At 39.7% G+C, this 26,852-nt stretch overlaps 1 protein-coding gene across 3 annotated transcripts; it reads right to left on the minus strand.

Moving 5' to 3' along the window:
- Nucleotides 1-229: 229 nt before the first annotated feature.
- axin1 (axin 1) lies at nucleotides 230-26,340 on the minus strand. 3 transcript variants are annotated; one of them, XM_072368994.1, is made up of 12 exons: nucleotides 26,079-26,340; nucleotides 22,577-22,762; nucleotides 16,706-17,683; nucleotides 11,656-11,796; nucleotides 10,282-10,378; nucleotides 9,139-9,276; nucleotides 6,228-6,751; nucleotides 5,965-6,126; nucleotides 5,547-5,795; nucleotides 5,260-5,367; nucleotides 3,026-3,175; nucleotides 230-2,908 (listed from the first exon to the last, which is right to left on the minus strand). In XM_072368994.1, exons 3-12 carry the CDS (start codon nucleotides 17,605-17,607, stop codon nucleotides 2,782-2,784), a joined length of 2,598 nt encoding a protein of 865 aa, XP_072225095.1. In that variant the 5' UTR covers nucleotides 17,608-17,683; nucleotides 22,577-22,762; nucleotides 26,079-26,340; the 3' UTR covers nucleotides 230-2,781. The 3 variants fall into 3 exon arrangements, with proteins under 3 accessions (XP_072225095.1, XP_072225094.1, XP_072225096.1); XM_072368993.1 differs by lacking the exons at nucleotides 22,577-22,762; nucleotides 26,079-26,340 and adding an exon at nucleotides 20,033-20,217; XM_072368995.1 differs by lacking the exons at nucleotides 9,139-9,276; nucleotides 22,577-22,762; nucleotides 26,079-26,340 and adding an exon at nucleotides 20,033-20,217.
- Nucleotides 26,341-26,852: the final 512 nt, after the last annotated feature.

Consider the following 26,852-nt stretch of genomic DNA (forward strand, 5'->3'; position numbering starts at 1 on the left):
ATCGATTACTTAACTCATAGATTTCTAGGCAGTGGCTTAGATGCTTAATGATATTCATGACCAAACCACAGTGTGAACTTGTTAAATAAGGTCTGAGATTTATCCACCTTGCATGTCACTGTACATTCTACTACATAAGACAGATAATCTGCATTGCACAACAACTCCTATTTCTGACCAATGCACCAGATAAAGATGAAGGCTGACAAATTACACAAAGCTAAAGAGCTGGTTTATTGCATGTATTTATTGTCCAGGTACCTTCAAATGGTAACCATGCCAGTAAGTGAACATAAACAGGTCCAGAAAAATGAATGTGATGGCTGGGCTGCTGGTTACTGACAATTTAAGTTGTACATATTTACATAAATAAGGCGGAGCGATGACAAATATTTAACAAGAACAACTTTGCAAAATTGAAAAAAAAGAAAAGAAACAAAAGCAGATAAAGCTAGTCCCCATAGTTATCTGAAAGTCAGATGTAGACATCATTAGCATAGGAATAAAGGCACTCTGCTGTTTATTGTACACATTTTCGCTGATCTTAGATAAGAGAAATTCGCTTTTGGGGCTTTCACAGTAAGAATCAGAACAGAGTTGATCCTCTATGTTTCATATGTAATGAAAAAATATATAACTTAACAGGCAAATAATGACCGGAGGCTAACACACCATAAATATATTAAAACAATTTACCGGTAAGTTAGTCATCTAAAAAAGCAGCATCCTAAAAAGAGGAATATCCCATACACTATATTTCTGTGAAACGACACATTGCAATATAGCTTACAAATTCAAAGTCCACTGTCAATTTCAGCAGGCCACACATCTGTAATGACTTATTCCTCACAATGAGAGCCAGCACCATGAGGAGGAATGCAATACAAATAAACATGGCGGCCTTGAATCTTCATGTGTCCTTGCTAAGCGAGCTGACTTTGTGCCATAACTTTCAGTCTGCGCTATCCCAGTGCAAAAACGGCATTTACATTGCCAGATAAATAAGACAGTAAACACAAACTGGCTAAGACAGTTTTTCATTCTTCCAATGATAAGATGATATAAATATTCTGCAAGCCTCTTAATGTGTTTTTTATAAATTTTGCTGATATTTTTGAGTCAAAACACTACTGTTTCATAGACTGTAGGGACAGCCTTGCACAAGAGATCTTCAGTTTTTTAATGAAAAATACCTATAACAAAGTTACAAAAGTACTGCTGTAAAATGTCTCATTGTAAAAGGGGTTATGTCAGAGCATCAACTACCATCTACTTTTTCCCTCTTTGGTGTAAAGTGATCTATCATACATAGATCCAAATAAATTTCCTTCAGGCACAAGATGTAGCTGCAGTAAGCTAGAAAAGGCTTCAGATTAGACATCAGCTCTTAGTACAACCCCCTTTTTAATTCACTGACCAACTAAGCAGTGATCCAAGGTTTAACATGGAGATTAAACAAAAAGCTCAACATTAACGTGACTGAAATTAAATCTGCTTGTTTAAGTGTCTACATGTGTATCGAGTGCAAACAAATTCTGCTAACAATCACTGGCTGAATTAGCACTCTGTGCGACTCTGCCGGTGGAAAAGCTGCTTTAACACTGACTCCTAAAGCTACTTAATGCAGCTCAAATTGAGTCATTCAGTGTGAACTAAAAATGATTCAGCTGGCATCAAAAGAGATATTGTCCTTCAAACTTTCATGAGCAATATCTAACAAAAGTTAAGTTTCGTAAATTCTTATTTCAAACATCCTGGCAGATAATATGAAGCCTCAATTTATTCTGAACTTGTCTCAAACATCACCTGTGTCCAATGTGTTCTTCTATTAGGAAACAAAATTATATATCACCTTGCATAGATTCTCCCTGTGATTTCCAATCATATCTCTGTCGACAGTATTATTGCAGTTAGTGTCTACTTTTACTCCAAGGCAATTTGCTTTAAATTCAAACTGAACAGAGGAAAAACAATGTAGTGGGTGAACAGACTGAAACACAGACATCAGCTACATTTCCTCCCAGTATAGACCAAACCAAGATAACCAGAAACATTTTGACAGAAATGCAACCCAATCAAACCGTCCTACAACAAATCACTTAATAAAACATAAAAAAAATCAACTCATATATCAGAAGGACACTGCCTCTAATTTCAAAATTCTTAGTATTTTTTTTATAACTTGCATTTTAAATGCATTAAAACACCATAAAGACCTCCTCATGTTGTTAAAAAGGAAGACATAAACATCTTTTATCGTTTCAAAATGCAGTGGACAAGCAGCCTGAATGAACGTGAGAAACAGAAGTTCTGGTAAGTATTAAAAGCACTTCGAAGAGCACAAACATCAGAGACAAACAAGAAATACCAGCCCTATTAAAGGATTTTGATAATCTTCAACAGGGGCCACACTGTCATAGAATTTAAAATTTGTGTTTCAAATACTTAAATAGATATAAAATTCTGTTATTAACACAAACTGTACACATCTGGCAGCAGTACATATAAAAAAAATTACAAGTGCAGTTACTTTAGAAAGGAAATCCTTTGATACATCTTTAGCAAAAATATGTAGCTTTAGTAGCACTTTTGTTCTTCATCTATCTAGTAAACTTTACAATGCTACATCACACTCCAACAAGTGAATGAGGTCTTCTTTTTCTTCCAGTCCGTCACTGCTTTGATCTCCCATCTCTTCCCTCTGATCTCCACCTGAAAACACCTCCTCGTCACCTTCAGGTCCTCCTCGGCCCATCACCTTCCGACTTGTTAACACCCACTTCAATCAACTTTTTCGACTTTCCCAATAATCTTCTCCTCGAAGATTGGCAAGATAGCATCATCTTCCCGTACTTCCTCAAACACTACCCCACAGTCAAACTCATCGCTGACCTTCTTGAAATAATACCTAAAAAGACAAATAATAAAGTTAATTTGACTTCACCGTTACCGACAGGCAGCGCTGTCGTCGTGTACAGGTTAGAGTCTTAGACCTGTTAGAGACAAATAGCACCAGAAATCACACCTGTAATTTCCTTTCTTTGTAAGCAGTTCTTTGAACTGGCCCAGTGTGACAACCCTCCCTTTGACAGACGTCCTGTACGGTATCAGCTCCTCGCAGAAGTAGTACGCCACAGTAATGTTTTCACACGGCTGCTTTTTAGTGGCTTTATGCCTGCAAATGGAAAGCAAAGAAAATAACTTTGAAAAGTTTCCTTTGTGTCCATTAAAGTTAGGTTAAATTGTTTTCTCATTAAAGGATAAATGTTTTGGGGTTCAAACAATGTTTTGGGGTGACGACAATTCCCAAATGCCCACTACAAGAATGAAAGTTTGTTGAAAGAACTGAAAGCAGGTCAAACACATGGAATGTACATGAGGTGCATGTAACAAGAATAAATCTTTGTGGCTGTGAGACTGGCAACACCAAACGGCAAGTCTAGAAGACAAATGGACAAAATGTTTGCGTGAATCTAGGTAGATTTCTTACAGATAGTGTCTTATTGGGGCAAGATTGTACGTCACATGAAGCAGCTGTATACAGCACAGGTCCTGCAAACACACAACCTAAATAAAACCTCAGCAATTTCCGATAAACCAGAAACATCTAACCAGCTGAATACCAGCAAATGCTAACTGTATTTTCAAATAAGTTGAGGTAACTATTTCATTTAAATATCTTGCAGTGATTATCAGTGAGATGTGTGGCAGTTTAAAATAAATTAGAGGACATTTCTAACTTCCTCTGACATCAGGAGATGTGCTTGCAAATACTTGTATTCTGTTTAGTTTAAGTCAAAGAGTGATCAAACTAAAACAAGTTTCAGATTTATTTTTTCCCCCCAATGACAGTCCATCATTCACAGCTGAGTGATGTCAGTCTAATATGAGTGTACATTTACACAACATTATGTCCATCTGTCCTCTCACAGATGGCAGCATGCAGGGACACCCAATCACCATGACTTACATCAGAAATCCTCCTCCCTCTCTGAGCCACAACTTCAGCATTTACATTATACAAGTGTTTTTTTTAGATTCAGCGTCATAATTACCCAAATATCGTTATCTAACTCTAGTTGAATAAATGCAGTAAATCCACATAAAAGTCATAATTTGCCAAAGAATAATTATGTTTTCCTCTTGGGTAGAGAGCAAATACGAGTTCTTACTGCAGCCAATTTGTCAAAATGCAAAAACATATATGCTAAAAAAAAAGCTGAGCTTATCTACTCCCTCTTTATGTCCCTGAGGGACAGGCCAGTCTCCTGTCTCTTTGAAGAGACACAGTCAGGACTTTGAAAACCACTGGTCCAAATCAACACAAAGAAAAAGTCTTGCTGCTATGATGTCAAATCCTTGTCTTGCTTTACTGCCAAACAATATCTAACAAATTCCAGTCGTATGGTCATCTTTAAGAAATCTGAGGTACCTAAAGGTTCAGTCAGTGTCTGCAGCTAACGCTCAGCCCTCGTCAGCCTGATGGGCGGGTTCACCCACTGGGACTGCCATGTAATCCGTCTTTCATCTCCCACTAACACACTTCACCCGCTCTCCTCAATCTGTTTAGCACCCATCTCAGAAGGCAGTCAAACATCAAACAGTAACGTGTTTCTCACAAGACATCAAAAACTGACCCGATCTTAAATACTCCAGCTAGTCTGCCTCTGCGGGAACACAGAAAACATACACTTCTACTTCCTCTGTGATCCTTTTTCCCCGGTCTTCATGGGAAATAAACAAGACAACTTAAAGTCTGATTAGTTATTCATGACAGGGTGAATAAATAGAAGCATTTTTACTATGACCACTGAAACTAATTTTGCTGGCTGCCTGTTGTCTGTAAAATAACTATACACCCACAGTTCAAGATCAATAAGATAAATATTTTATACTGTATAGCCATAGTAACAATATTTACTGCACAACAGGCCATAGAATAGGTGTGCACGCCATCATATCTTTAACATTGAACTTGATGGGGAGAAAAACATTTTTCTGCTACTTGCTTTTTGTCTGAGCACCTGAATGTACATTATTGCTGACAAAATAAATACCCTCAGCGTACAAAACAAGCAATATCCAGTGTAGAAACTCTCATCTTCAGTTGATATGGAGTGGGCTCCGAAAGAGTAAATTAAAAAATTCCGACAAGACAGCAGACAAAACCAAGCTGAAAGGTATAAAATGTGGGGCACAACATGAGAACTGAATTGGGGAAGGGTTCTGAGATCATTAGGTGGAACACAGTGGACATACCCGGGCTCCGAGAGCTCGCTGTTTGAAACGGCGGGGACCACGTTGAGCGGAGGGAACAGTGCAGGTCTGACCGCAGTGCGACCCCTCTGGATCACCTCCATCACATACCTGGGGGATCAAACAACCCCTGTAGTTAGACACACACTGGCCCAAACAATAGCACAGGCTACAGAACAAAATGATGATTGTGTAGAGAAAACCGAAAGACCTGGCTTCTTCCCTTCTTGCTTAGATTCTGTTGAAAGATTGCACTAATGAATTGCACAAATAACAGTCTGGCCTCTTACCTTTGCTTAGGCTGTAAGGCTCCAGGTTTTATCTTCTCCTCCTCAAGCCGCCTGCAAACCTCCTCCAGCTGGATGAGGGGGCTGGGAGCTGGGTTGGGAGGCATGGTGGGGTCCTGGATGAAAGGGTGAGATGGCTGCACGTTGCTATGCATTTGGACGCTGAGGCACGGATGCATCAACCCTGATCTTTCCACAGAGCTGAGGTGGGATCCCTCATGGCATGTTGTCCTCTTGGACCCACTGACACTCCTAAAAGTAAAGAAGATCAGTGATTAAACCACTGATGGTGATTCATTTTTTATTTAGTAAGCACAAAAACGTGACTTTAAAAGCTTTACTTCCAGGTTAATGAGTACATACTTGAGCTGTTATATATTTTTTAATAAACAACAAAAAAAGAACAACTGTGATCACTGACCCATATGGACTCCTCTTGTGCTGAACCATTTCTTTCTGTCCTTCCATCAGCCACAAAAGGATCTTGTGGTTTTTCTCAATCTCCTCTGTTGGCCCTGACATGTCAGATGGCCGCACTTCTTCACCTTTCTTGAATGCTCTCTTACACTGTGTACCACTTTTGCTATTGTATAATGGAAGAATACAACTGGTAAGTACAAAAACAAGAGAGAATATGGGTGTGTGAATGGCAAAAACAAGTCAAAGTTTGTTCCATATCTGTACCCTGTGTGCTCTGTGTGATTGGATCCTATGCCATCTGCGTAGCTGCGAGACTTTGAATCATAATAACTTGTCTCCGTGCTCCAGGGAAAGTTGCCATGCACACGCATGGCCGCCTCCGCCTCAACATGCTCTTTGGGCTTCCCAATGCCTGTGTGAGGGATGTGATGCACATTTTTGTGGTGGTACAGGTGGCTCGTTTCTCCCTTGAAGCCGTGCCTTGTTGGATGTTTACCTTGGCCTGACTCGATGATCCCTTTCCCCCCATGGAGACCATCGGGGGAGCGTGACTTGGGAGAGTGGCGGCCCGTCCCTGGAGAGTGGCAGCCAGGCGTTTTCATGACTCGCTGGACGTGGTCGTCCAAGATGCTCTCGGGGTTTTCCTCGTGAGCATCTCTGAGAAAAGGTCCACTGTAGGGAATGTCGGCGTAATGAGGGTTGTAGTTCTGTGAATAAGCACTGGAGGGGAGCCTGTGACTGGATAATAACGGATCTGTGGACATGGCGACTTCTTCGCCGTCGTCCTCCTCCAATACAAAAACACAAAAATCCTCATGAAACAAACACTTATCTTAAACAAAGTATTTAAAAAATATGTTCTAATGAATTATCTAATTATTGAACCGGTAATTTCCAGTTGCCGGTTTGACACAACTGAGGTCACTCCACAGGGCTACTTATTTCAACCTGCAGATGGCAGATTTTCATCATACACTCACAGTTGACTTCTCATTCTTACTGCAGAGGTCTAGAGACAAATGCATCTGTATCAGTATGCACACGGCACTTTTTCTGTTGCCCCATGTCATGATAAGTGCAACCGATCCACCGTCAGCTCTGACTGATTGTGACAAAATCATGCTCTCACGGAATCTGCTCCGGCGAGAGTTGCTGGGTGCGGTGCTGCATGCATTCATAGTAGGTTTTGATAAGGGAGAGGAAGAGGAGGATGTGGTGGGATGAAAGAAAATACAGCAGCAGATGGAGACATTCTGTCATTACTTGTAACGGTCAAGTTTTAATCCTTATGGCAAAAGGACTGCAGATCACTATCCTAAGATATTTAGTGATGCAAAGCCTTTCTGGAATAAAAAAATAAAAGCTAAGGCACAGACAACATGCGCACTTATTTCCTATTAACATTTAAGCCACAAGAGAATGTCTTTAATGCAGCTGGAGGAGTGATCAGCATGAGGATGGACACTCATTTTCACTGCTTTCTATATAAAGTTTGCTGGTAGAGATGGAAAGAAGAGGAGGGAAGACAACAGTGGACTGTTGTTTCACTTTTATTATCTAGCCAACCCAAGCCAAAATGTTTTATGTCATTTATGCTAATAAATACATAAAATAGTAGGTTTTGATTTAAATCATTTGTCATCTCTGGATCCTATCCGGATCCCTAAACTATATACAGATATCTATAATACAGAAACTGTGATCAAATTATCCCATTTTTCCTCCAGCCCTCTCTTTTAAAACAAAAAGGCAGACATCTAGTTTTCTGAAAGGTGGCGTTAGTGGCAGATGGAAATTTACTAATAGCAATTTAGCTCATTTTTTACAAATCTGTGGTCTTTCCATATGAGTGGTAATAAAATAAATGGTTGCATGTTCTGTTATCTTGTTAAAACTCAATAGAAATCTGATTCAGACAAGCATTGACCATCCTGCTCACATGAGTCTTTTGGACAATAAATTACTGACGTAAGCCACATTCTGTCGCTCTTGTGTGTCCATACGGCCCACTGTTCAGAAAAATTACATTAAGGGAAGCTCTAATTTCATTCTTGGATTGCGTGACAGAGCTGGGGCAAAACGAGGAGTTACTCACATCCTCATGATATCAGAAAGTAAACCTTGTCCTTACAGCAATAGAAGAGAAACATCCTGCTTTAACAAAATAGGAGAATTGTCAAATCTGACTGGGTTGTACTTCTTTGAGTGTGTGTGTATTCTTTTAGAAGACATCTAATATTTCTGAAATAAAGCTAAAACCTAAGCCCACATTTACTTCTTCTGGTGCCCAGAGTATTTGTTGATGAAGGCTTCGTCTTTCAGGGCTAGCAACATAAATTGTTCATCTAGAGACTTAATACTTGGCACTGTGTACTGACTGAGATTTCAGATGCGGTAACAGCAACCTTTTCATCACCATTCAAGTGGCATCAAATAGACGGCTCACTGTTCCAGGCTTAAAAGTGGCCGAGGGTGCAGGTGCTGCATCTGATTCATCGACAAAGCCAGATTGCTGACAGGCCACGGAGGGAATTCTCCAAACAATTCATAATGCTTTTTTAGTCCCCACCCAAATGGCTGGCCTCATTAGTTTCATTAGGGCCAAATGGATTTAAGTCTCCTTTGTTTCTGGACATTGTCAGGCTTGATGGCCAGGCACACACCTTGCTGTGTGGCTCAGACAAAAAAGCCTTACTGGCATCTACTGATACTCTTCAACTTACTTTTCAATACTTAATCTACAGTCTGCTTATCATAAAATCATTGTTACCTCTCCCGGCAGCCGTAAACAGGAACTTTTCTTGATAACTGGATAACTGGATAACTGGTTCAGTTCCAGACATCATTTGATTCTCTAGATTTTATGTTGATATATCTTTTTAATATTTAATAGAGGAATTAATATCTTGAGCTTCCTGTGATGCATTTTTCATCATTATAGCTTTTTATCTCCTGGCCACTAATAACATTTAGCTGGTGCTAGCAGAGGTGATACTGACAAATCACATGCTCCCAGCATGACTCGAATGTGTAACATGTATGAAGCAGATCTGAATCACAGTGAGAAGAGAAAAAAAAAGGGGGGGGGGGCAAAAGGCTACATGAAATTGATAAAGCAGTGAATCGGCTTGTGCTTTAAACATCAGACACTGGTACAGAAATAAAGTGGTCATACCAGTCGTACTTTCTTCAGCCTCTCCTCTAGTTTCTCCTCGGCCTCCCTCTCCCTCAGTATGCCCTCCAGCCTCCTAATCAGCTCTGCAGCAAACCTTTCCGGTTCCACGTGTATATCCTTTGGAATCCGGTTTGTGCGCTGGAAGAAAAAAAGTCCAACTGTAAGCACTCTGTGGATTTGTGGCCCCGCGGTATTGCTGTCAAGGACATTTTACCTTCCTGACACCTCACATCTCGTGAGTGGTTCGAATAAAACATTAAACTGGACAGTGTCGGATGCTTACGTTTAAAGAGGATTGTACTTTTTTTTTTTATGTTATGTAAGCTTAACCAAAGTCATATATTGATCAAATTCATGAGCGTGGCTCTTAAAATCACATATGAATAAGGGTGTCTTTTATTTCAGGACATCCACTAAATTCAGTAACAACCTTTTTTGTTCTGGTTTAGATTTCAAAATGGTTCCGTGAACATAAACTAAACAGGGTGATAAAAAATATAATTCTAAACAGAACATTTAATCTCCTTAATAAATGCTCAAGTGACATGTATTCTGCCTCCTGCCAGCATGAGTTGCTGTACTAGAATTATGGTTACTTAAAGCTGTTAATTCCTGATCTGAAAGCAGTTCATAAAAAAAAATTAAATAAAGATTGGTAAACAAATCAACATTTCAAACAAAATACTTCCAAGCCTTGCCATTCTTTTTCTAGCTAAATAGGAAAATGTGAGAGTTTTGTTTCAGGGATTTGCACTCAAATTCATAGTCAGTTTATATATCCTAATAGGATGCTACATGTGAAGTTTTAATTTGACTCTTTACTCCCAGGCCTCATTAGGGCTAGGGTTTCCTTCCAAGAGACAGTGTAAGCTGCAGATGGAGGCATCAGGCTGTCACAGGGGAAGATTCATGTCTGCTAGGCTTCAGCGCACACAGCTTAGGAAGGCATCAAGCTGCATTTAGACAGCCTTCTCTTTCACCATCAGCTATTCTTATACTCCATCACAGGCGCTGCGACACAGCAGAGCTTAAATATGCACATCTCCGATGGTGGAGCAGAGAAAAATAAGCAGAGACAGACAGCTGCAGAGAGAGAGGTGTAGAGGCGGAAAGCGAGAAGGAAATAACCCATGAATAACTCACTGGAAAATGAGGTAGTGGCACTCGCCCATTTGCTTTGGCACTTTCGTGCATCTCCCGGCGATGCTGTTTGCGGTGTCGGTATGGTGGAACCCCATCTCTGAAATGCACAATAAAGACATTTTCATAAAACATCCTCATGAATAAACCACATAATTAGCTCTGAAGTTGAAAGCTTCTGGCAACATTGTTGCCTAAAACAAACACCTTGTAAGTTTTGAGTATCCAGTAAAGCAGGACTGGTATTCTCACAGGATTATGTTGTCCCTGCCGCACCACAAGTGGTCTTGCAGATTACAGCAGCATGTTATCACATGCATGACTCTGTAATTCCATGAGTTATTGGTCATACTGGTTTTCAAACTCCCCTCTGCTGGAAGCTCTGTAGCAATTAGCTGATAACGGCCTCCAATCCACTAAGCTTCAAACACATTTTTGTCCAGTTGTGGAGGCTGTGAAGGCTCTTTGGTTCAATTCTGCAACTGGAATACATTATTTTTCAAATGCTTCTTCAACAGCAAATGCTTGGCTCTGATTTATTACCATACCACTGAAGTCCGAGTTTAGCTTAAGTGAACCCAGATAACTGGGGACATTAATTTTGGATTCTTATTCATGTGGAATTGTTAGAGAGTCAGCACAGTGACATGTAGAGTGAATTTGAGCTGTGGTCATAGCTTGTCGTGGCCAATCAACTGGACCAATGTGCAGTTATTGACTACACAATGTCTGACACCACAACAATGTAGACTGTGTGAGAAAATATTCAGCTGCTCCTAACTTTCACTGTGAGAGATCAACGAATATTTAAGTATAGCCGAACGCTAGTTGACATGTAGTCTTCATTGGCTGATTTTTAGTCCTAACTTTTTGACGTGTATATGCCTGACAAAACAACTAGAAGAAAAAACGAATGAGCAGCTTTCTTTGGAATTTGTCTGTAACAATATACACTTGCACTGTTTTTACAGAAAGATGTCAAAATATGTCATTTCAGAGCATGTACAAAACACATAGGCCCATTAGAGTCTAGTTGAGCACACACATGCAGGAGTTATTCCAACCCAATGCCATTGCCTGGGTGTGTTAGTCTGGCTATGAGAAGCTCAATTTTGTACAATTTTAGTTCGTCTAACATGTTCACATGCAGCCTCTGAGCTTGTTCGGTTTTCAGATTAGCAATAAAGAACAATTCTACATTTGCAGCAGGTGAGTTTGGTTAAATAGCCAAAAAGTACAATTATGAGGTTATAGGTTCTGTTTATAGGTTCCAGACTTTCATTTTAACTGTAAAACTGGTTTTCCAGACAAAGTTGAAGCCTGACGCATTCCTTATGACGTGCAAAATGTGTTTGTGTGTGGCGCCACATTACGTACACACTGCTGTCTGTGAGGGAAAGAGTGTCTGCGTCACTGGACATGCTCTGCAGCTCACTATCATTGGCGCTGGTGGCTGGGGCCATAACATGGCCGGTGTTGACATAGAATGGGTTGATGGGCTCCCGCCATGGTGCTTGCCTGGAAAAAAAAAAAAAAGGAGCGATACAGAAAATGCTGAGAGGGAATTTCATTCTCAAAAATTTAGGATTTTTGTAATAGAAATAATCTTTTGCAAAAAAATAAATAAATAAATGGCAGTGCACAGCTGTATTGTCTTTTTTGGTGAAGCTTAATTGTTTTTAGACTCTGGGTAACATACTCTAAGGTCCTAAAAATTGGGTTCCAGGTCAATGCAAAGAATTAGGCCGACATACTCCAGACATGTCCACACTCAAACCGGCTTGTTGACCAGTTCTGAGGACTCTACTTTGGCCAGCAACATTGTGTGAAACACATCAAATTAACTCAGGAATAGAGAAAGGGGCAGAGTGATTGTCCCGATGCAAATGCAAATTCTTCAGAAAGCATCTACAGAAAGGCTTCATTTGACACCATTCACAGCCATCGACTTTGCTGAACACACTTCTTAAAGGGCCTTGTATACATGAATTATAGATGTTAGGCATCATTATTCTTTATTCAAATTTGAATTCCCTGAAGCATTTACCCTGAGCTTTCTCCCTGCTTGAAATGCAGAAGCATCATGAGTTCAAATGAAACCTTTGTGACCATCTGATCTTCATTAACATCCACATTCGCCTGTGAATATTTACAGCACCGGGTCGGTAAAGGCGAGTCACAAATGAAAAATGCAGCTGTAATTGTACTGAATATGGCAAGATTTTTTCATCTGAACAAGAGCCGCAAGGTCAAAGAGAGGAAGTTGTAAATCAGTCAGTTGATCAGACACAGATCAGGCAACAGGCTCACAGAAACAGCCATTTCATAAAAGTATAATCAAGTTTCATACAATCAGATGACATTCCAGACAGAAAAAAAACAAATTGAAACAATACTTAGATCTCATTAGGCAGAGGTATTGCATCTACGTTGATGCCTCAAACCAAAAAGCATCCTTTAAAGCATCCACTGGGATTGAAGAAGTTCAAATGTCAAGTATTACATCATAAGTGACAGTAAATCAATATTGATTTGGCTGTTATCTAAATAGTTAGTTGAGACATTGTTCATGAAACATAAATGCTCCTATTCAGCCATATATTAAATCATTTACATCTTCCGGACTTCAAGCATCTGTATTATGACAATCTTTTTGGTTCATAATTCTATGCTGGGGTCCTCTAGAATGGCTTTACACGCTTTAATGATCATAAACCACAATTTGCTCAACGCCGCAGCAGCAATGGTACTCTTGTCACGCTATGTCTGAAACGATTTGTTTCAGCTCCTGTCTCTTTAAGATGCCCTTCTGATGGTGGACTGCAAGGTAAATGCTTATTCTTAAGGTAAGGGTTGGTTTGGTAAGCCATTACACAGGTATAAAGACAATGTGTTTCCTGAAGATGACTGGACTTTAAAAAGCATGCCTATATGACACTAGAGAAAAGAAATTGAGTTAGTGAGACCAAAGCTGTACTTTTAAAATGCATGTAAACAAAAAAAAAAAAACTAAACACACTTTAGCACATGACAAAGACAACCTCCAACTGCAAACTCTAACATACACTGTACGCGTACGCAAGCAGGACACAACTTTGCAGTTCAGAACTGAGCAGGAGTCTATGAATAATTCAACTATGTGCAAAAAGTGTACAAAACATTTGTATAAAGTTAAGTAGTTATCAGTTCAGTTGTCCTTATCCATGGTTCTATCTCAGTAAAAACCTGTTTCAATTTAAACTAACAAGTCATATCTATTGCTTTATACATGAGTGGTTTTATAAAACATATAAAAATAACACAACTGAAGTCACAGTTCATTCCCTATTCTAAACAACCAATCAGAATGATCTCTCTAACAGAAACAACTGGTTTAAAAGAGGCTTTACACTTCGGGGTGAACAAGGAACCTACTGTACAGTGGTTTGTAGAAAGGTCAAAAAGACCATAAACGTGCAGACTATTTACAAGTTACAGCTTAACAAAAATACTCTAACTTTAGCCTAATGTGCACGTTGCCAGCCACATTTAAAACTATATCTAATACACTTCAGTATGAATGTAACGCTCACCCTCCTTAGCAAAAAGTTAAATCGGGTGTTAATATTCAGTGTATGTCTCCATGATGCTTTTGCGTGAACACCGTTTTCGAGGGCTTTTGAATCTATTTAAAAACACAACCTTGATCGAAGTCCCACAGAATTACAAGTCTTGCCTTTTAAAGTTTTGTCCCAGTAGAACAAGAACAAAACTGAACGGCTCTCGTTTCAAAACTCTCTGCAAACATTAATGAACATAAAGGCCATTCTCTTTCATGTCATTTCAGTCCTCGGAGCTGATCTGAAAGACTATTTAATGTCTTCTGTTGCCTGTCTCTGAAGCGATCTGACACAACTGCTGTAAAACTTAAGTCTCACAAAAGCCCACCGGGCAATGCTAAGAGGCTATTTAAAAATGAAGCGTGTCTTTTTGTAATTCTGGCCAAATGCTTGAATGCTGAAATAATGATGTGAAAATAAGCACAAACGTCTGCCTCACTCACGAATTTTAATATGTTCTTCATTGTTTGCCACGCTGATCCTCACATGCAAGTGGCTGCGATGCCTGTGGTGGTTGGTTAGTTAGTTGTGTAGCCTTTTTTTCCCATTTCTTTTCTTTTCTTTTTTGTTAGGCCTACATATGAGAGTAGATTTCAAGCACAGATGTCTAACAAAAGAGCCCTCGGTTGTGTTTTCAAAAATCGTACATGTACAAACAAGCTTGTGCATTTTGCAGATATCGACCCTAAAAGTTACACGTTGACGCTGGAGAATGTGATGAGACACGAGACGAGAGCTTAGCAGGAAAAAGTAGCTGAAGTCTGCAGCTGCACGGCCCGTGGAAGATCTGATTTCCGTCCGATCATTGTATTTTAACAGACCAAAATGTAATCAGGATTTGTTCTGTCTCTGCTACAGAGTGCAGCACTGTGCACAGAGAGGTTTTATCTGGAACCTATTGTCTGTCTGTCAGCTGATGTGAATTCCTGTCTCTCATCATAAAACTGGCGCTGCAGAAACAGAGGTCAAATATGGGAATGTCTCTGTAGTGTCTGATTATGAGGAAACAGAAATTGCTCTGTTGCAGACAAACATTACAAAGAATTAGACACAATCTGCCATCACATTAATATCTTGCATGCCACAGCTGGACTGTTCTTCCTTAACCAGAATTGTTCTCAATTCTCTGTTGAAGATGCAATCTTATTACATAATAAGATTTACGAGTTTGTTTGCTGTGGCAGAAAGAAATTCAGTTTTATCTGTCACTGTTACGCTTGAACTTCCAAAGACACTTACATTCCTATTCTTCTGCCACTTTTTAGATGTGTTACAATTTCTCATGCAGAAACATCACATGTAGAAGACAGCAGGATCCACATGCTTGAAAACCCAGAACTCTAATAGCACAAAATGTCACTGAAACGTTACATTTAATCTTTTCCTGCTTCATTCGATCTCACCCTTTCTACAAGACTAAAGCCATGAATAATTACCAATCTATTACTATATTTTTAAAAATTAAGAGTAACTTTACCAGGTACCTTTATCATTAGCTTGTGCAAATTGACATTATTTTCGTTTTTAGTAAAAACCTGCTTAACATGTTACTCGATTAATATGACAGAGAGGTTCCTGCAGTGAAATTGAAGGAAGTCACTAAAGGTTATAGACTATGATATGTTTTAGTTTTGTTGTCGTCATTAAGAATTTACAAGAGCCTGAGAAAAATACTGATCACCACACTTTGGACACCAATAATAGCACATTCTTTAAAATAGTTTTTAACTTTTTTTTTCTTTTTTTCTGCCAAAATCAGGTTAGATTGGATCCTAACCCTTAGAAAGCCACAGGGAGCAGACAACTCAGTCAGAAGAAGGATTGTCAATGCAATAAGAGTCTTATCCACTTAAAAGCACACTAAATCCAGCTAACAGTCATCAGGAGATTTAGCAGATTACAGCAAAATCTCCCTCCAAAAAGTGAAAAGCATTTCTTAGCACAGTGGATATTTAATTGTACCGAAACAATTGCCCCTACAGCCAACCCCTCCACTGCTGCAAGTCCTAAAACATCCCACTTACAAAACTACCAACTAATACTGATCAGCTGAGCTGTTTACTTGTGGGTATGTAACCGTTATATGTAGATTAATTTGATTGGACTGGATTAGGACTGGATTGCAATGACTTGGATTATAAATGGCTTGAATTGAACTGTATCTTGAGATGAGATCAGTTGCAATTTGGCACTAAATAAATAACTGAATTGAATAAAATATTCAAAATATTTCAATTCTGAACTGATTCTGAGAATAAAAAAGCTTCTGATAAAACATTAAAAAATTTTGTGCGCATTTTGTCTTTGATTGTGTCTTAAAAATACAAAATACGTAGGAATTATATCAATCATTTTAAGTAAACATTCATGGATGAGACTTGTAGTCACTTAATTGGAATAAGTTGAAAGCTTTGTATCAACTAGTCAAATAAAATATTAACAACAATACGCTGAGAGATAAGGGTAACTCAACAACAACAAAATCCTATTGAACTTTTTCACAACAAAACCAATGTCCAGTGGGAAAACACACGATTCCCAGAGTCCCAATACAAAGGGAAAAATGATTTCTGCCTCCAAACAGCAGGTAAAGTAGCCTCTTTAACTTCTGACATTTCCTCACCTCCTGAGGTGCAGATACTTCACTTCACACACCATCAGCTCTGCTGTCTCTTGTGCTGCACTCAGATTCTGTTTTCATCTCAATCTTACAGCAGCACTCATGCTGGTGTGGGGTTTCAGCTTTATTTCTAATTCAGCAGTTTGCAGAGAAAAGCTGTGCAGTTTGAGCTGAGGTGAAGCTTTGAAAGATTGCTGGGAGGATTTACCTGTACTCACGACTGTCCTGGCATCTTGCACTGTTGGCAACTCGCAGCGGAATCGTCTCCATTAACAGTTTCTGAGTGAGCTGGCTGCTTGGTGTGGGGTCACACTCAGGCTGCTCCTCTGGCACTTGGTCACATTTCCATTCCTCAATTTCATTCAGAGTTGGTAAATAACTTGACAGTCCCTTCCCATCCCCAGAAACAGAGGTCTGGTCGGTGTACATCTTAGGGCTCTCTCCCCCTGTTCGTGTGTATTCTAAATATATGTCAGACTTTAGGAAGAGAGGATAGGAGTTTTCCTCCATTATTGTCTGTATCTCAGTCTGAGCCTGGTCAAACATTGCAGGATCAGTGTGAAGCCTCATCAAACAGTCTTTAATGAAGGACTTGGTAGCTGGTTTGATCTGTCTGGAGACAATCCCATTGTTATCAAGAATGTACTTCTTATAGATAACATTTGCCCGTTTCACCTTCTTCTCCTCATTGGCCTCATTGGCTTCAAGTTTGCGAAAGCCGCTGCATACAAACCAGAAGTCCAACATGTCAGCACACTCCTCCTTCTTGAGGAACGTCCTGAACAGATGGATGCCATCCTGGTCATCTAGGAGGGAATGAAGAGACTCCGCCCATTTCAAGTAGGGTGGCGTTGGTGAAGCACTGCCCTCTGGCTCATAACCCAAATCCAAGTCAGGTCGTCTGGGTGTAGCCACAGACGCTTCGCATTTGAGGCTGTCATTCTTCGAGGAGCAGTGGAGGCTGAGGCTGCTGTGTTGGCGACCATCATTGCACACCAGCTCTCCCTCCTCCCCAGGGACTGGAGGTCTGGGAGCGTCCTCAGTGAAGCTGCCTCCGAGGTCTGCTATGTAGCCCCTTTTGTCGCTTATGCTCATAGTCCCAGCATCCATATACCACGTCCACGTGGAGCCCACTCTGCGCAACTGCTCGATCCAGAATTCTACTTATGCTGCTGCGAAAAAATTCCTGCAAGAAGGGAAAAAAATATAATGAGATGCAGCCCACATCACTGGGAGGCAGATCATTGCCTGACACTGTCAGGGCACTACCACTGTGTCCCAGTAACACATACATGTCATTCTCAAATGAAGGTCAAACAGTATGCAACGGTTGATCAATTCCACCATCACACATGCATGCGCTGCAGAAAATTTTCTACACGTCGCCCAGAGGAGCAGCATGTGTCTGAATCAGTCAGGCTGGACACGGTGCAGACCTTAGCCTGCCAGCTCACCAGGACTGTGAGTGGGTACGGTCAGACTGGTCCTATGCGTGCACAGAACAAAACATCTCGTAGCAAGCAAGTGTGTGGATGATGTTTGCTGGTATAACTCTTAATTAGACACAATCTGCAGCACTGGTGACACATTCATGACGGGCAGTCTCTACATAACCATTAAAATATATGAAAATCTAGTGGAAAACGAGAGCATCTGAAAACGTGAAAAGAAAAATCTACTGGACAAAAGTAAAAACCTAATGTCAGCTGACAGAATAGGAATCTTTATTTGCATTTTTTAGCAGCTGCAGTTTGATTTTGGGGAGATTACATCTGAATGAATCGATACAATAGACAAAAAAACAGTAAGGAAATACCTAAACTTGTAAAACACAAAAATAACCTGAAAAAATCTTTCATTCACTGAGGTCACATATTCTGTGGAGCATCTTCAAACCTGACCAGAAACTGAAATCTAAACTCATTAGGCTTTAAATGTGGCTTGATAGTCCCGAGGCATTCTTTTGGTTGATAGCAGCATGAAGATGTTGTAGTATTAATGTGGTCTGTAATAACCTACTGATTTATATGCATGGGGCATATCAATACTTCACGCAGCTTTTCCAGCTTCATCTAAATTAGTGTTAGACCGTCATCATGATAAATTCACATGGGGTTTACAGCGTTAACTCAAACACGAAGCAGCCTTAAGTCTCTTTATTATTAGCTGACATGAGCAGTATGTGCGTATATTATGTGATAGGCTACTGTATTGATCCGCATGCTATATTTTAATTAATTCTCCTGCTATCAGTGTAGAGGCCAAATCAGCTGCAGCGTGAAGAACACATTTATTTTTGGGAAAGAGTTTTTTCAAAGACACATTTTACTTCTCATGTATTCACAGAGCTTTTATTTTGTGCTAGAGTGCACAGCTTATGACTAAGCTTCCCAGATACAACGTCAGTATTTAATTTAAGGTCTAATGTAGTCACAGCTGACTGTTTCAATTCACACATCCACACAGAGGCCACTATTTCGTGACAGATCCAAATCCTGGTGAAAAAAACTGAACACTCAAAGTCAACCCGACTTGATTTTACATTTTCAGTTTAAATGACTTCCCTATTTATAGCTATGAGCACTTGTTGACTCTAATAGGATTAAAAATTAATGCTGGAGGGAGGGAGAAAAAAGATGATTATTATGATTTCACAAAGGCTGGTAGCTGGGTTTACTCAAGCTGTGTGATTTCATGAGTAGTATTTTTTTAATGGTTGCCAGCACCCTTCCCTTTAGGGCACACCCACTCTCTGTCTGGTCCAATACAGATAAAAATCATTATCCTGATTGAACAATGAGGGTGCAAAGACAAAACTGGCAGCGGCGTTCATCTGCTGCACAACCTGAAGCGTGAGCACCACGTGCACCGTGCATGTCGCCAGGTGTGTAGGAATCCAAATCACAATCATACAATGTGGGTATGAAACGAGAAGGTTTCGTGCCTTGTTGGACAGCTGGAGTTAAAACGGTACGGAATGAATCATCTGCGCGAACTCGCATCCTCCTGCTACCTGTGAGGATGAAGCATCGGCACGAGATGGTCGGGTAGCGATCGTTCTGCCATCACAGGTGTGCGGCTCGGCGGCGGAATTTACCCAGATTTAGACAATATCTGAGCTCTGGAAACGTAATATCTCCTCTGACACTGTGTCTTTGAAGTGAGCCTCTCATCACGGTCATGTCTTGGCCTCTCCAGAATGAGCGGAACAGCAACGGAGAGTGGGGGAGGGGAGCTAGAAACAAACTCCATACACACACATATACACACACACACAGAGAGCCAGGCCTTTCAGCAGCCGACCGACAAGTGCACAACTTTGTCACACTGTTCATATCTGCGCTGCATCCGCAAACAGCTGCGAAACTAAACGAACAAGACTGGCGCAAGGACTTCGGGTGCAGTCTGAGGACACACCGGGAATCCCGCACTGGTTTCCCAACAGACTTACAAGCAGCAAAGCGATGGTCTATTTCCCGACTACCGCAATCCCAATTTCTGAGCAGGAGGAGGAAAAAAGTAACATATACTTAACCGGTGGATATCTTCTGGCGGCATTCGTGTGCATCTGGCAGTTGGGCCGACACAAGTCCCAGCGAACAGTATCATAGTTGGGAACTGCAGGACTTTAAAAATAACAAAGAAGACAGTCCGCTCTCCACCTCTCCATGGCTGTCTCTCACTGACTGCGCGGCGCTGAGGCTTCACAGCTGATGATGCACAGCGCCTCGCCCGTTCACTATATAAACTGCCAGTGTTATTATGATTTAGTGACATGTGGTACACTGCTATCCTCTTCTCCACCTGTCTCCTCCTCTATGTAGTGTTAAAACAAACATCTTGGAGAAAACGTGGGCGTATTCTCTTCTTTTTGGATCAGCATAAAGGAAAATACCTCTAAATGAAAAATAAAACGGGAACCAAAGGCATCCTTGTGCAAATTAGGTTAGGAAATTAGAGGTAAGAGAGAGTTAAACCACCGGTTCAAGGCTCAGACATGATTCAAGCTTGATAAATGCAATTCAACAGCTTCTTTGCTTAGAGTTGTGCCTTTCAAAGACTATTATTGTCCAGACTGACACAGCAATCTTGCTTTGATTCTGTGGATGGACATACAGGTTGTCCATTTATTATGGACACGCCATTAATGGCATATACACTCAGAATTTTAAAAGTTTCATAAGACAAAACTGACACTGTAGTCACTGTAAAGACAGTTGGCTGAAATTACCATTCGACTGTTGCAGGCGAAACACATTTCAGTAGGAAGTGTTTATAGAGCAGGTTGGACAACACTTTGTTTTGCAGGCAATCAGTATGCTGCTTTTTGTGGCAGGCACAGGGTGTACCAGATGACTTCACTGATTATGTTGGGCGAAGGTGCTTTGATCATTTCAAACAGCTTACCATCTTTTCCTGTTATGTGGTGCAGTCAGACAGCCTTTGTCATAAATTGTAACCACATAGAACTTTTACTTGAGCATCTGATAAAGCTGCAAGTTGCAGTGGGAGACTAAAGGAAATATAATGTGCTTATGTACATGTAAGTATATTTAAACTTCAAAATACAATGGTCAACTCCTCAACAGAACACCAGGTAAGAAGAAAATCCACAAAGATGCATAATAAAAAAGTAATCACATTACATTTACTAAGATATTTCAAATGTGCAATCAAACTGTGACTTTTATGTGTCAGAGACCCCCTTGCCTTTTGATCATATGATTAGCCGGTGATATGACTACTTAAGCGGACACACCACTAAATGGAAATGATAGCTATTTATACCATTATTCTAGCTGAATGTTTCAAAGCTCATTACCTTTGCCCTAACAACTATTCACATATATTTCTCACTGTCTTGGTATGACCAAAAAGCCATAAATCTTTGGTGAAAACAACACGAAGCAATGATATACATCTACATTCATGTGAGACAGAAAGTAAAACCTCTTAATTTGAACATATCATGTATCATATCATGTAAATTAGATATCATCTGGTCCTCACCACGTTTTAGAACTAGGTAAATACAATGTAAGATAAGATAAGCAACAACACATATCATATTACTCTATCTCGTTATTCATTTAACTAAAACTAAGACAAAATGCCGGAGGGTTTGAAAAAGTAAGCGCACCCCATGATTCAGTGGCTTGTGCAACCACCTTCAGCAGCAATAACTTGAAGTAATATTATTATGTATGGCGTTATAAGTCTCTCAGATCATCAACTTTCCCAGGCATGCAGCTGTGGTGGAGAACTTTGGGGGTACAGCAGTTTACAACTTTGGTTCCACATCCACATGTGGCCATAAAAAAATTAAAATTCATGTGTATGGCTGTATGTCTGCAGTGCTCACACTTAGGTTTGTTTTATGAGAGTGGTGTGACATCCCACAACTGTAGGGGGAGCCAAAAAGCAAATAATTTGCCAAATTATCAGGTGTTACTTTAAGATCCCACCACAGTAAATCAGGTCGATGTCTGGACTTTGACTGGACCATTGCAACACTTTGATTCTTTTCAGACATTCTGCTGTACAGTTACTGCAGTGCTTGGGAATATTGTCCTGTTGCATGACCCAGTTTCAGCCAGGCTTTAGCTGTCAGACAGATGGCCTCACGTTTGACTCTTAAAGTCTTTGGTAAACAGGAGAGCTCATGGTCGACTCAGTGACTGCAAGGTATCCAGGTCATGTGGCTGCAAAACAAGCCTATATCATCAGCCCTCCACCATCATGCTGGACAGCTGGTATGAGGTGTTTGTGTTGATGTGTTTGGTTTTTTTTATCAAACATAGCACTGTGCATTAAGACCAAAAAGAGGCCAGACATTTAAGGAGCTCAGAAGGTAAAGTGCAATGTTTCATAAAGCAGGTATGGCTGTAAATTACCCTCACTGACTGCACATTTATTCTGAGGATCAACCTGGATACAACGATCTACAGACCAGTTGCTCTGGTGATGAAATAATTATATGTGTGTCATAAAGATGAAAAGAAATGTTTTCTATAGCACATTGAGATTCCCAAAGATGGCACAGAAAACACTGACTTGTGTGTGGATCAACACATTTTACCTTGAGTTTGTTTGTCTTCCTTTTGCATCCTCCTGCCGCACACCCTTTCATAGAGGATTCCATTGTACGGCTATTTAACACACAGTGCTGCAGGAGTGCTGAAGTCACTCTCAATCCCATGAAATAAAAAGGTCCGTATGGAGCAGAATATTGCAGTAACAGCTTATCTTTGCCATCCATTTGTTTCTGAAATAGAAGAAATATGTGTTAGGTGCAGTAACAGCAGAAAAGCAATACAGGATGACCATTTTGGCAAAGACAACAATGTTCCTGGTGTAAAATACTTTCAGAACCGATATTGACTGAATACTGTATATGAATACTGTATATTCTAAAAAGTCCCCTTTTTAGTTTTGACAATCACAATACCTGTCCTGTAACAAGATGCATACTCTCAAACATTTTATACATAAACTGATAAGGGAGCATGGTGCATTCTACTGAAATGAAGTTTTACCAACTGAGGCCTCTGAGTTATACACCTATAAATGTAGAAAGAAACCAGCCAAGAACAGCAGGACTGAGGACATTTTTTTCACTGATGAGTAATACTGATAAGCACTAAAGCTTTCCATCATCTCACCACTGATAAAACATAAGTCAAAGCCCCATAGTTTAGATTTCAGATCTTTGAGTGAATTGATTAATACACTCACAGATGTTTTAAACCTTGGAATTGCTCTTGTGCAAGACCCACTGTAACCTTTGTTTTAGTTTTACGAGCTGATATAAAAAAGAGACCAGATTGGCAAATTTTATAAGCTCAGGTTTCAAAGGCCCACATTTCCATTGCCCTGCCAGCTAAAGCAAAGCTGCATTATCAATACTGAGTTGTAGCTATTATTTTAAAGACTGGCCCTTATAAAGCTGCAAGACCAGCAGTTCCATGCTTACAACTGTGCACACACAAAAAAAGACTTCAGTTAAGTTATTCATGGTAAATACTGAGTTATAACATGTATCTCCAGAAAATTTCAGACGGCTAAAATGTTATAAATGTTTATAGAGAAGTAGTAAATTAACTCCAAACATCAAATAGGCGGGGGATGTACATGCTACACTGCAGCATTACAGGAGGTTCATGTTTCTGACACGAATGTGAGCAGTGCAGCATAAAAGGATTATCCATAATTTCATTAAACAATCTCCAACAGCATAACTAAACTGGATGATGGATATTGAATGTGCCATGTTTTTCTGTTCTCACTGGACATTGACCGTACTCCACAGAGCAACACAACACAGATTTTAATTCTATTAATCACGGAAGAGTTCCTCGCTGTCAAACCACTGATGCTGTGGATACTGTAAATGGTATGACACATACTCTACAATAATGATTTATCCCCCACGACCCTGATTTGGATTAGGCGGGTATAGAAAATGGATGGATGGATAATGGTTTACAAAGTTTACAAAGGAAAAAAACATTTTCATTACAGAATCGGTTGTGTGAATAAAAAACTAAAATCCCATTTATGCATCTATATATGAATGTAGCATTGAGTTGTACGCTCAAGTTTGGCTATAATGCACATTTTGCTGTATTTCATGTTATTCAATTAAGACATTTAAAAAAAAATCAAACTTGTGCAGAAGCTCAACTTCATTAGGCCATAATTTACTGTGTAACAAAAGTGAATAACTGAAAAATATTTGGTGATATCATAGACATGCTGACATGCTGTGCAGAACAACCGAAAAATTATCTCATAGTCTGAGTTGATCAACAAAGAAAAAGCTCATTTATTTTCCTAAATGAAAGACAGAGGCTCTTTGCTCCTTACTTTTATATTTTTTTTTGATAAACTGTCACATTAATGAAATAAGTCTTTGAATGTAGGGAGTGTGGTTTTATATTCATGAATATACTGTAAATGTAATTTTGAGAGCAACAGTATGAAGCTGCATCAGTACAATAGATAAAAGATTTGTCTGGACCAATAAAAAAAAACTTTTTTGCAAATACTTGCTCATATCACACTTTAAAACAGAAATGTATCTTAAGTTCTTTTTGGGATATCATCCAAAAGCGCCAACTACAAAGACAAAACGGTCCAGTGAACTGCAGTGAAAGAAGGTTTCAGTAACAGAAAACTGAAACGCAACCAGAGGGCTTTTAAACCTAATCTGCTGAATGTCAAGAAATAACAGGGTGAAATATACTCTTCTACAGTTACAACAAACAAAAGGCCTTTAAGCAACTGCCCCGGCCGAGCTGCTCAGCAGGCAGAGGAACAATAGAAGAGGCATCTCTGTTTCTATCTCAGAGATGTGAGAGGAGGAACAAGACCTGGTTATTGAAAATATCAAGTTCTGTGAGTCAGTGTTGAGAAGTTGTAAAAAGTCCTCATGGAAAGATTTGAAACTTTATTGTTCTTTTTTTACAATTTCCTTTCAACTAATTAACATAGAGGATATTCACCATTTTGCAGCTTGTCAAAAACTCATCTTATGAAAATAAAATGCTATTTGCTTCCTTTTTATAAATATGTTCACATTCTCAAGTGTTACTAGCAGACAGCTTCATGTCTCCGTTCAGTTCTTTCAGCGCTGTTTTGTTCCACCTGTCACTGTGGATTTAGACTCTCTTTTAGGCACTCTCTGAAATAGGCTTATCTCTGTTGAAGACTCTCTGATCAACAAAAGCCCATTAAGACATTAAAATGAATGCTCGCGCTCTTAGTGCTCACAATAGAGATCTTTTTGTATTTGTCAAAGTGGGTGTCTTTAAAAAAAATCTCTTGAAGTAAAGTGTAACAAAAGTGAAAACTAATTTAATGATGCTATTTTCAAACTGCTTCAAGCTAAAAATTTATATAATTTAAAAAGGCTTATGAATCAAATCTAAGACACTAAAAACTGCTGATATTATAAGCTTTATCCAGATGAGAGGGTTTTAAAAGGCTGTGTCAAAATTATTAGATCTATTCGGTTTGTTTTAAACTGTAAAAATGATCAAAAGATTGATATTTAAAGACTGTGAGAAAACGTATCATGGAGTCCTGCTGATTTGTCCTTTGTCCAGGTTGAATAGATGATGATTAACAAGTCTTGGATTAGGCACAGGGGATCGAGCAATTTGCGGACTTGAGTTTATTTGGCAGGGTATCATAGCTTGAAGAGCACCACAATCACACGAGAAGGAACAAAACATTTTTCAAAGGCCTGTATTTCCTGACGATATAACAACAAAGACATATGTGTGGAATCATGTAACAAATGGTATATTCTCGGACATCTGCCGGCTTGAAGAAATTCACTTTCATTTAAGTGTTCAGTCGATCGGGGTCCTCGGTAGCCTGGTCATGGGATACACATTCACTGGTCGAATCAAATGATATGCTTTGTTTTGATGAGAGGGAGGATGCAACAAAACAGTATGGTACTGACGTGAAAAACGCATCAGACACAATAGAACGAGGCACAATACAATAGGAAGTTTTAACAGCAGTTTTCATCCTCACTGACACAAAAGCAGGCATTGCATCTCATGATTTACCTTAATGTGTGGTTCTTGGTTCTGTTGAGCTGAACCGCAGACAACTCCCACCGCTTTTCTAAGGATCGAATATAGTCCTTCGTAGTCTGCAGTAAAGACTGTCGCCATCTTTAATCACAACAGAGTCCATCTGTCGATGGTTCTTCCCTTTCTACCCTCTTTTTCTCTGTTCCAGTCTCTCTGTCCCAGCTCTCCGTTTGTTGTGGGGGGTTTTTATTTTCCGTCCAACATCAAACCACCATATCGACAGGCTCACGGGCCGCCCAGCAGGAGGGCAGCTTGAACATGCTGCACTGGCTGTTGTCCTTTTCCAAGCTGCAGATTAACTGACCACATTTATTTTTCTCAGTATTTCATGGGCATCCCGTAAAAATTATTTCAGCTCTCAGGCCTTTGATTTCAACAAGCCTGGCCTCAAAGCTCATCCACGATTGTCCATGAACATATCTTTTCCTTAGATGTTCAGGCTGAAGGGATTTGGAGCTCTCTTTAAGGCCACATTTGTGTTATATTTTCAAATTTACAAATTCATTCACCACATGGTTTGAATCATTTGAACCTAAAAACTGCCTCAATATCTTCTTTTTTCCAGCTGTTCCATCCTGTATAACCATAAAACCATTTTCCTCTCTAACAAAACTCCGCTGGAATTCTTTGATCTTAACAACTGGAACCAAACTCGTTCTGACCACCCTAAAATTACATTTATGAGTATGAGCAGACTCTGCTGTCTGCTTTTGTTCTGCTAATGCTTTTATTTCAAGTGACATTTCC

Source organism: Leuresthes tenuis, unplaced genomic scaffold (genome assembly GCF_036924035.1).
Source record: "Leuresthes tenuis unplaced genomic scaffold, fLeuTen1.0.hap1 SCAF_17, whole genome shotgun sequence".
Lineage (NCBI taxonomy): Eukaryota > Metazoa > Chordata > Actinopteri > Atheriniformes > Atherinopsidae > Leuresthes > Leuresthes tenuis.

Excerpts from the sequence above, each read along its gene's own strand:
- axin1 (XM_072368994.1), bottom strand. The coding sequence starts at position 17,607 with ATGGATGCTGGGACTATGAGCATAAGCGACAAAAGGGGCTACATAGCA. Across the intron at positions 11,797-16,705 it reads CAGGACAGTCGTGAGTACAG|GCAAGCACCATGGCGGGAGC; the intron begins GTAAATCCTCCC and ends TTTTTTTTCCAG. Across the intron at positions 6,127-6,227 it reads AATCACACAGAGCACACAGG|CAAAAGTGGTACACAGTGTA; the intron begins GTACAGATATGG and ends ATTATACAATAG.